The sequence below is a fragment of the Salvelinus sp. IW2-2015 genome, unplaced genomic scaffold (assembly GCF_002910315.2).
Source record: "Salvelinus sp. IW2-2015 unplaced genomic scaffold, ASM291031v2 Un_scaffold845, whole genome shotgun sequence".
In the NCBI taxonomy this organism is placed as follows: Eukaryota; Metazoa; Chordata; class Actinopteri; order Salmoniformes; family Salmonidae; genus Salvelinus; species Salvelinus sp. IW2-2015.
The window spans coordinates 172,655-183,094 of NW_019942627.1; the positions used below are offsets into that span (position 1 = coordinate 172,655).

The window sequence follows — 10,440 nt, forward strand, 5'->3', positions numbered from 1 at the left end:
ACTTTATCTTACCAGGTGAATCAAAGGACCCGCAGTCGGTTTTGCATCGTTTTAAGCTGTATAGTGTACCAATTACTGTCATTACTAGTTACTCAATATTTGAAAGAGACTCACGAGTAAAGTGATCATTGTATAGTCCATTTTCACGTAGGCTACGTTAGTAGTATCATGAAGAAAGTTTAGAGCAGGTTGTCCCGCCTGTTTCTTAAAGTAGGGGTGCTGATCTAGGAGCAGGGCCCCGCTGGCTATATTCTCTTGTTTGTTGTAATTCTAAAAGGCAAAACTGATCCTAAGTACGCACTCCTACTCTGAGAATGCTTATATATGCTATACAGCTGTAAAATCATTCTGATAAGGGGCCAGGTAGCCTAGTGGTTAATTGGAGGGGCGGCAGTTGGCTAAGTGGTTAGAGTGGAGGGGGCGGCAGTTGGCCCTAGTGCGTTAGAAGTTGTAGGCGGCCAGGTGGCCTAGTGTTTAGAGTGTAGGGGCGGCAGGTGGCCTGAGTGAGTTAGAAGTGTAGGCGGCAGGTGCCTAGTGGTTAGAGTGTAGGGCGGCAGGGTGGCCTAGTGGTTAGAGTGTAGGGGCAGGCTATGTGAGTGTGGCGGCTAGTGCCGGGTTAGAGTGTAGGGGCGCGCAGGTGGCCTCAGTGGTTAGCAGTGTAGGGGCGGCAGGTGGCCGGTGAGTTGTGGGCCGAGTAGTTTAGTGCGTAAGTAGGGGGCAGGCAGGTGGCCTAGTGGTAGAGTGTTAGGCGGCAGTTGGCTCAGGTTAGAGTGATAGAGGGCGGCAGGGTGGCCTAGTGGTTAGAGTGAGGGCGCAGGTGACCTAAGTGGTTAGAGTGGGAGGGCGCAGGTGGCCTAGGGTTAGAGTGGAGGGGCGGCAGGTGCCGATGGTTAGAGTGGAGAGGGCGGCAGGTGGCCTAGTGGTTAGAGTGGAGTGGAGGGGCGGCAGGTGGCCTAGTGTTAGAGTGGAGTGAGGGGCGCAGGTGGCCTAGTGCGTTGGAGTGAGGGGCGGGCAGTGGCTAGTGGTTAGAGTGGAGGGGCGCAGGTGGCCTAGTGGTTAGAGTGGAGGCGGCAGGTGCCTAGTGGTTAGAGTGGGGGCGCAGGTAGCCTAGTGGTTAGAGTGGAGGGCGGCAGCCGTATAGCCTAGTGGTTAGAGTGGAGGGCGGCAGGTAGCCTAGTGCGTTAGAGTGGAGGGCGCAGGTAGCCTGAAGTGGTTAGAGGGAGGGCCAGTAACTGAAGGTGCTGAGATCGAATCCCTGAGCTGACAAGGTTTAAATATAACAAACTAAATCTGTCGTTCTGCCCCTGAAACAAGGCAGTAATCCACTGTCCCAGGTAGGCTGTCATTGTAAATACGAATTTGTTCTTAACGGACTTGCCTTGTTAAATAAAGGTAAAAATATATATATTATATTAAATAAAATCTTTGTAACTTGTCTTTGTACTAGGCCTATTGTCTAGTTCGTCGTAATAGTTTTGTTTATAGAAGGTGAAGATAAGACTAATCCTCCTGTGTATCAGGATGAGGACTCCGTAGAGATTATGACTACATGCTGGACCACCCTGAAGAGTACTACAGCCACTACTACACTACTACAGGAGACGCCTGCACCTAAAGTGGACGTACGGATTGTCATTCTGGTGACCGTGGTTACTATATCAATCTTTCAGGTACAGTCGTATCTTCACACTCTCTAAAAGTCTCTTGGCTAAATGCCAGTATTTATGTTAGAAGGAAACTGTTTCCACACTCAAAACCAAACAGTCCCATGTGGTTACCTATTTCATATTCCATAGGGCTCTGGTCTAAGTAGTGCACTATATAGGGAATAGGGTTCTATAGGCGTCTGGTCTAAAGTAGTGCACTATATAGGGAATAGGGTTCTATAGGGCTCTGGTCTAAAGTAGTACACTATATAGGGAATAGGGTTCCATTTGGGAAACATGCTAACAGGTTTCTTCCTTCAGGTACTACAGTTGGTGGGCCAGCTACCACTGAAGCCTCACCTACCTATCAACGGTCCCCAAGTACCGTATCCAGGCGACAGAGATAGCCAAGCAGCTGGGTCTCCTGAACAGACAAAAGAGGAAGGGCAGGAACCGGCGGTCCAAAGAGGAATCCGGGAACAGGAGAAAGAATCATCCGTGACATCATCAAGAACAAGATCGACATCCAGGGAGGCTACCAGAAGCCTAAATCTTGGACATCCTGCTCTGTAAGATTGTCCTGTTCCCTTACTGCCTGTGTGCCTATGTGGTCTGGTACTGTAAGTGGCTCTACAGGTTCACCATCTGCAGAGAGGAGTACGGAGACGAGAGAAGATGTACATCATCAGAAAGCACATGAAGAAGTCTCAGTCTCAGTTTGACAGTCTGGAGGGAGCAGAGAGACGCCTTACTGAAGAGGCAGCTCTGGATCAAAGACAACTATGAGGTCTGTAGTAACAAACGTAGTAGAGGTAGTGTAGTAGTAGTAGTAGTAGTAGTGGGGGGGGTGGAAGTTGTGTTTTGTAGTAGTAGTGGTGGGGGAGGGGGTGGAAGAAGTTGTTGTATTGTAGTAGTAGTGGTGGGGGAGGGTAGTAGTAGTAGTAGTAGTGGGGGGGTGGAGAAGTTGTTGTGGTGGGGGGTGGAGAAGTTGTTGGATTGTAGTGGTCGTGGGGGGGGGGTGGAGAGTTGTAGTGGTGGGGGGGGGAGTTGTAGTTATGTAGTAGTAGTGGTGGGGGGGAGAGTTGTGGGGGGGGGGGAGAAGTTGTAGTATTGTAGTAGTAGTGTGGGGGGAAGAAGTTGTAGTGGTATTATAGTAGTAGCGGTAGTATTATGTAGTAGTTGTATAGTTGTAGTAGTTAGTAACAGTAGTAGTCGATATTTTGTAGTAGTAGATATAGTTGTAGCGGTAGTATTATGTAGTAGTTGTATAGTTGTAGTAGTTAGTAACAGTAGTAGTACGATATTTGTAGTAGTAGTATAGTTGTAGTGTAATTGTAATAGTATAATTGTAGCAATGAGATCAGTAGAGGTATAGTATAGTGTAGCAGTAGCAGTAGTAGATGAGTAGTAGTGTATAGTTGTAAGTGTAATTGTAAATAGTATATATGTCTTAGTAGTATAATATGCTAATAATAATAGTATTGCTAGTGAAATTGATAATAGCTATACTCTGCCTCGTACGCAGACCTAATAGTTGCTTAGTCCTCTCTATGTCAATCTCAGATACATCAGTCCTGCTAGCAGTATGAGATCAGTAGTGTAATTGTACTACGTATATTAGTATATTTGTAGCAGTATAGTTGTAGTGTAATTGTAATAGTATATTTGTAGCAGTATAGTTGTAGTGTAATTGTAATAGTATAATTGTAGCAGTGTAGTAGCAGTAGTAATAGTAACAGTGTGAAGCTTTGCACCATGTATTACGGTGTGATTACAACATATAGATGTTTGGCAAGAGGGGCAGAAACAGACTGACACTAATGGGAAATGGTTACAGATTTAAAACCCCAAATGATTTATGAATGTTGTTTGTATATTTATATTGTTTTCTGTTGTTGTACAGGTGTACAAGGAGGAGCAGGAGGAAGAGATGAAGACGAAGATGGCCCTGGATCCCAGGTGGAAGAGGTACCGACGGTGGATGAAGAATGAAGGACCTGGGCGACTCACTTTTATTGACGATTGACAACATGCCTATCAATAATCACACCCGACCTGTGCCTGTTATACAGTCACATTGTGTTTGTATACCTGTGTATTTTGTGAATAAATCTACTGATGATGTTTATACAGACGATTAACAATAATGCCTGTTTGTATGGAATGGTAACATTATTTTCAGAGATATTCTATCGGGGCAGAGATCTTTATATAATGATGAGATGCTCATGTCTCTGCCCTAACAACAGGAGTCGTTGTCCCGGCAGGCAATAATCTTTGGTCTGCTTAAGCCCATAGAAACGCATTGGCCTTATTTTGGACAGAGTTTGGTGAGAGATAACCCTCTTGTTCAACCTCTTCCTCTTGGATCGGGGACATTTTAAAGGTGAACGGTATTATAATAGCTTTTAAGGTATATGGAATCTTTTTGCAGCACTGCTGGTATAAGTGCTGCCTTTCATAAAATGGTCTTACAGCTTTCTGCCTGTATCAGAAAGGTGTATCAGAAACCTGCCTTGAAGGAACTGCTCTTATTACGAAGCCTACTGTACGTTCCAAATGTCATTCGGGACACAACCCAAGGTTTACACAAGGTTGTTTGTTGTAGCTGCTCGTCTGTCATCCCATCAGACCCCAGATTAGCTCTACTTCTGGTTTCCGTTGGTCCATGAACCATTGGGGGCTCCCGGGTGGCGCAGCGGTCTAAGGCACTGCATCACAGTGCTAGAGGGTGTCACTACAGGCCCTGGTTCAATCCTGGGCTGTATCACAACTGGCCGTGATCGGGAGTTCTATAGGGCGGCGCACTATTGGCCCAGCGTCGTCCTGGTTAGGGTTTTGCCGGTGTAAGCCTTTATTGTAAATAAGAATTTGTTTTTAACTCAGTTACCTAGTTAAATAAAGGAATAGTCTTCATCTGGGTCGGGCAAACCTCCCCGTAATGTATCTGAATGACATATGTCTTACCTGGGAAGTTTTGAATCACAATTGAAAATACCGGTACACAAAATTATATAAAGTATTGTAACGACCCTGGGTTTATAAGCGCGGAAATCGACTCTGCCGCTTGAGCATGCTTTTGCGGCACAGTCGATAGCGCGCCGGACCTCGGGCTAGAAGGTTGAGGGTTCGAGACCTGCTCCCTGCCTGTTTCATTACAGTATTCATAACCCTCCAACCCTCCTAAAATATTAAAAATTATATATTTTAACTGTCTGTGGATATTTTTTTCATATACAGTTGAAGTCGGAAGTTAACATACACCTTAGCCAAATACATTTATACTCAGTTTTTCACAATTCTTGACATTTAATCCTAGTAAAAATTCCCTGTCTTAGGTCAGTTAGGATCACCACTTTATTTTAAGAATGTGAAATGTCACAATAATAGTAGAGAGAATTATTTATTTCAGCTTGTATTTCTTTCATCACATTCCCAGTGGGTCAGAAGTTTACATAGACTCAATTAGTATTTGGTAGCATTGCCTTTAAATTGTTTAACTTGGGTCAAACGTTTTGGGTCGCCTTCCACAAGCTTCCCACAATAAGTTGGGTGTAACGTTCGTCGTCGGGAATGAGACCAAAGCTCAGCGTAGAAAGTGTTCATGATTTAATGTTCACAAAAACACTCAAACAAACTGACAAACGGAGAAAACGAAAGCGCACAGTTCTGTCAGGAAAACAACCTAAACCGAAAACAACTCAAAACGGAAAATGACAACTTCTATATGATCCCCAATCAGAGACAACGATAGACAGCTGCCTCTGATTGGGAACCACACTAGGCAAAAACAACAAAGAAATAGAAAACATAGATTCTCCCACCCGAGTCACACCCTGACCTAACCAAACATAGAGAATAAATAAGGATCTCTAAGGTCAGGGTGTGACATTGGGTGAATTTTGGCCCATTCCTCCTGACAGAGCTGGTGTAACTGAGTCAGGCTTGTAGGCATCCTTGCTCGCACACGCTTTTTCAGTTCTGCCCACAAATTTTCTATAGGATTAAGGTCAGGGCTTTGTGATGGCCACTCCAATACCTTGACTTTGTTGTCCTTAAGCCATTTTGCCACAACTTTGGAAGTATGCTTGGGGTCATTGTCCATTTGGAAGACCCATTTGCGACCAAGCTTTAACTTCCTGACTGATGTCTTGAGATGTTGCTTCAATTTATCCACATTATTTTTCTCCCTCATGATGCCATCTATTTTGTGAAGTGCACCAGTCCCTCCTGCAGCAAAGCACCCCCACAACCTGATGCTGCCACCCCCGTGCTTCACGGTTGGGATGGTGTTCTTCGGCTTGCAATCCTCCCCCGTTTTCCTCCAAACATAACGATGGTCATTATGGCCAAACAGTTCTATTTTTGTTTCATCAGATCAGATGATATTTCTCCAAAAAGTACAATCTTTGTCCCTATGTGCAGTTGCAAACCGTAGTCTGGCTTTTTTATGGCGGTTTTGGAGCAGTGGCTTCTTCCTTGCTGAGCGGCCTTTCAAGTTATGTCAATATAGGACTAGTTTTACTGTGGCTATAGATACTTTTGTACCTGTTTCCTCCAGCATCTTCACACGGTCCTTTGCTGTTGTTCTGGGATTGATTTGCACTTTTTGCACCAAAGTACGTTCATCTCTAGGAGACAGAACGTGTCTCCTTCCTGAGCAGTATGGCGGCTGCGTGGTCCCATGGTGTTTATACTTGCGTACTATTGTTTGTACAGATGAACGTGGTACTTTCAGGCGTTTGGAAATTGCTCCCAAGGATGAACCAGACTTGTGGAGGTCTACAATTTGTTTTCTGAGATCTTGGCTGATTTCTTTTGATTTTTCCCATGATGTCAAGCAAAGAGGCACTGAGTTTGAAGGTAGGCCTTGAAATACATCCACAGGTACACCTCCAATTGACTCAAATGATGTGCTTCTACACCTGCGTTGCTTGCTGTTTGGGGTTTTAGGCTGGGTTTCTGTACAGCACTTTGAGATATCAGCTGATGTAAGAAGGGCTATATAAATACCTTTGATTTGATTTGATTTGAATTAGCCTATCAGAAGCTTCTAAAGCCATGACATCTTTTTCTGAAATTTTCCAAGCTGTGTAAAGGCACAGTCAACTTTGTTGTCAACTCAGTCAACTTCTGACCCACTGGAATTGTGATACAGTGAATTATAAGTTAAATTATCTGTCTTTAAACAAAATGACTTGTGTCATGCACAAAGTAGATGTCCTAACCGACTTGCCAAAACTATAGTTTTTTAACAAGAAATGTGTGGAGTGGTTGAAAAACAAGTTTAAATGACTCCAACCTAAGTGTATGTAAACTTCCGACTTCAACTGTACCTGTCAGATGCAAAACATAAAGATGCCAATGTGCCAACACTGTAGTGCCAACACTGCAGCTGCGGGCCTCTGAGAGCATGATTTTATTTTTGGGTCTGGTGCTCAGCTCTCTACTTGGTCCTCATTGGTCCTCCCCAGAGGTGTCATAGCCATAGGGAGCATGGGCACAAGGGCAAATGCCCCCTCAGATTTGATCTGTTAAAGATCGAATTTGGGCACACAAAAAAACTGTCCAACTCCACCCTTTTCTCAATTTTCTAACAAAAATTGGTTTGGTGGTTCGTCGACATGTCATTCTGGTCATGCACACCGCAACCGACCTAGCTAGTTTGTTCGCTAAGCTAACCACTGAAGCTAGTTTGTTAGCTAAACTAACCACTGAAGCTAGTTTGTTAGCTAAGCTAACCACTGAAGCTAGTTTGTTAGCTAAGCTAACCAGTAACTCATCCAGTATGTGTTGACGTCATTTCACAGGATTTGTTTTGAACGGAAGCTATAGAGATCAGTCAGAAAGGGCACTTCTTTTGGCCAAATATCTTATTCATCCTATTTTGTTTTGTTTTTAAGCATTAAATGACCTGGTATGATGGTGCGTTGATCAGCTATACAGTTTAAAAACGTTTTTTGTTGTTGCATTTTTTGCAAATTCCGTTCAGTGTAAAATAATGTAAAGGAATGTGTGTCTTATTCAGTTCATTTAGTTATTGCTTGCTTTTCTAAAGTATACCAAACTTGCCAGCAGACATGCCAGCTAAGATTGTTAGACAAGCTAGCTATTCTAAATTGATTTATAGCCTGAAATGTCTTTTTGGAAGCTAGTTATGAGGATGGGAGATTGGGAACCTATCTGGGCTTGCTAGCTAACTTCATACAATTGCTAGGTGTCTAGTAATAAATACATGGTGGGTTTTTTTAAATCAAGGAAAACGAGCATGATGCCTCTGTATCTTCATGCTTTGTGCCCCCTCAATTTTTTGAGTTGCATGACGCCTCTGGTCCTCCCCATCTGAGGATGTGGCTTCCTGCTTCAAAAGTTTGGGAAGTGAATTTCTTTCTTCTTTTTTTTTTTTACCAGTCCAGAAAGCGCCGTTCCCCGTCAATATTTCTAATAGTCCTCAAACAATTTGACCAACAACAAAAAAAAAAACAAGAAAGAAAGAAAGAAATCATCAACATGACGTCTAACTCCAACGTGTCCAACATGCGTCGACTTGTCGAACAATTGAAACTCGAAGCCAGTTTGGAACGGATTAAGGTAAACGAAAAGAACATCTTAAAAGAAAGACAGGCAGAAGCTTTTGTATAGGATAGATTTTGGGGGTGTATTTATTGCATGTCATTTCAAACGATGATTGTAAACGTGTGGGTGATGATTGCATTCCATTTAGTCTACAGTATCTGTTTCAGACAGCTCTTGTGTGGTCCGACTGTGATGTGACTGATGCTGCGAAAAAAGTCGTTAATTCCGTTTAAAATTGAGTCGACCAAAATTGGCCTTGATACTTCCTAAATAGAAAGTGATTCGCCATGGTATTATATAATTAATTAATTCATTGTCTGCCGTCTCATTAATTATATGGAATTATTGCTTGATGATATTAAACGGGTCACTGCAGGTAAAAAAAAATGTCAATAAAGTTATGATTTGGTGTCCTATTGATCTTAAACCAGAAACTATCAGGAAATAACACTGATCGTATTTCCCCCCCACACACTTTTACAGTGTTAGTTTCATCAGCTGTTGTACACATATGATACAAAACATGATAGGAACATCACTGTTACTTCACAGGCCCTTTTATTAAGCATGTAAACACTAATTGTTCCCCCAGGTGTCTCAGGCAGCGGCCGAGCTCCAGCAGTACTGCCATCAGAATGCAGCGAAAGATGCTCTGCTTGTCGGGGTTCCGACGGGCTCTAACCCCTTCAGAGAACCACGATCCTGTAACCTGTTCTAAGGTACTAAACTCTGGTCTATGTTGCATCTCGTTATGGCAGGCTATTCCCTATTATAGTGCACTACTTTAGACCAGAGCCCTATGGAACCCTATTCCCTGTATAGTGTACTACTTTAGACCAGAGCCTTATGGAACCCTATTCCCTATATAGTGCACTACTTTAGACCAGAGCCCTATGGAACCCTATTCCCTATATAGTGCACTACTTTAGACCAGGGTCTAGGCTGGGGGACCTATGCAGTGGCCTGTGGGTTCTTCGGAGAGGGGGAATACAACGAAATATGATGAAGTGCCTTATGCCCTGGTCCTTGTTTTTGATGACCAATGAACCCTTTAACCCAAGAGCAACTTCCATCTACAAAGGGCTGTGGTGCTTTCTATCCTCCTTTAAAATAGAAATATATATAGATGTATGTATATATATATATGTATGTTATTTGTGTTTTCTTTGCAGGACAGGACACAAAAACGCCGGAATCATGCAGAGGGAAACTTATGTTGGAATCCAAAAACGATGAAAAAGTGATCGGGTTACATTAATTTAAGACATATGTGTTTTCTCCTGTGCCACATCGTTTTGTTGTCTTTCTTTAATAATATATATTATATGAAGTAATAATAGGTTTGTATATGGAGCTCATTTTTTACATTTTGTTTCTTGGATGTTAGTATTTTTAGTCCCAAAGTTATTATTTTTATTTTTTTTACCAGTTTGGTAACATTTAATATAAACTTGATCTTATACAACATTGTTCTTTAGTAATTGCTTTGTTTTGCATTGCATCATCTTAAACTGAAGAGATGTTTTAAGTCGGGAGGGGGGGGGGCTCGAAACTGCCTCGGAATCGTTAAACTCCTTCCTTTCCTGTTGTTGAGACGTCGATGCTTAATGGAAAACGCTTATAGTCAGTGACAGGAAGCTAGGTCTTCCTGTTTAAACCCACCAAAATATACTTATAATTCACATGGAATTCCAGTTATTTTCAGTTACTTTCAGTTAATTCACAACATACAAGATGTTGTGCTGAGACACGGACAGCCACGGACTGAACTTGATCGGGTTTATTTTAGCGTCATGGAAAAGCTGTAACTGATACCAAGGAAAGCACTTTCCGCTCGTAGACGGATGTTTCCACCACCACTCAGTGTCAGTAGAGCCCCTGACCACAGGATGTCACTGTGACTTCCCTTTCCCTTTAACTTAAGGGTGTGTCCCAAATGGCACCTTATGGCCCCGTAGGACTCTGGTCAAAAGTAGTGCACTATATAGGGAATAGGGAGCCATTTGAGACATAGTGTTATTTTGCCATATCCTGTTTGATACAAGAGTGGCAGTCGTGGGTCCAGGGACCAAGGTCTCTTTCACAAGGAAACCTAACATTCACACAAACATTACAAACACACTCATTATTGCCATCGCCTCTTCCGTGTCTCCGAGTGGAATAACTTCATCAGGCTTCTACAAAAGGGGGCAATCTGGGATTGTTACATAAAAATAAA

General features: G+C 42.9%; 1 protein-coding gene and 1 pseudogene across 1 annotated transcript; both read left to right on the top strand.

Annotated features, from left to right (window-relative positions):
• LOC112069007 (dnaJ homolog subfamily C member 25-like) overlaps positions 1-3,776 on the top strand; it is a 4,205-nt pseudogene extending 429 nt beyond the window's left edge.
• A 4,231-nt stretch (positions 3,777-8,007) lies between these two features.
• gng10 (guanine nucleotide binding protein (G protein), gamma 10) lies at positions 8,008-9,694 on the top strand. Its single transcript, XM_024136261.2, has 3 exons — positions 8,008-8,237; positions 8,815-8,941; positions 9,395-9,694. The coding sequence occupies exons 1-2, from the start codon at positions 8,157-8,159 to the stop codon at positions 8,938-8,940; spliced, it is 207 nt and encodes a 68-aa protein (XP_023992029.1). The 5' UTR covers positions 8,008-8,156; the 3' UTR covers position 8,941; positions 9,395-9,694.
• Positions 9,695-10,440: the final 746 nt, after the last annotated feature.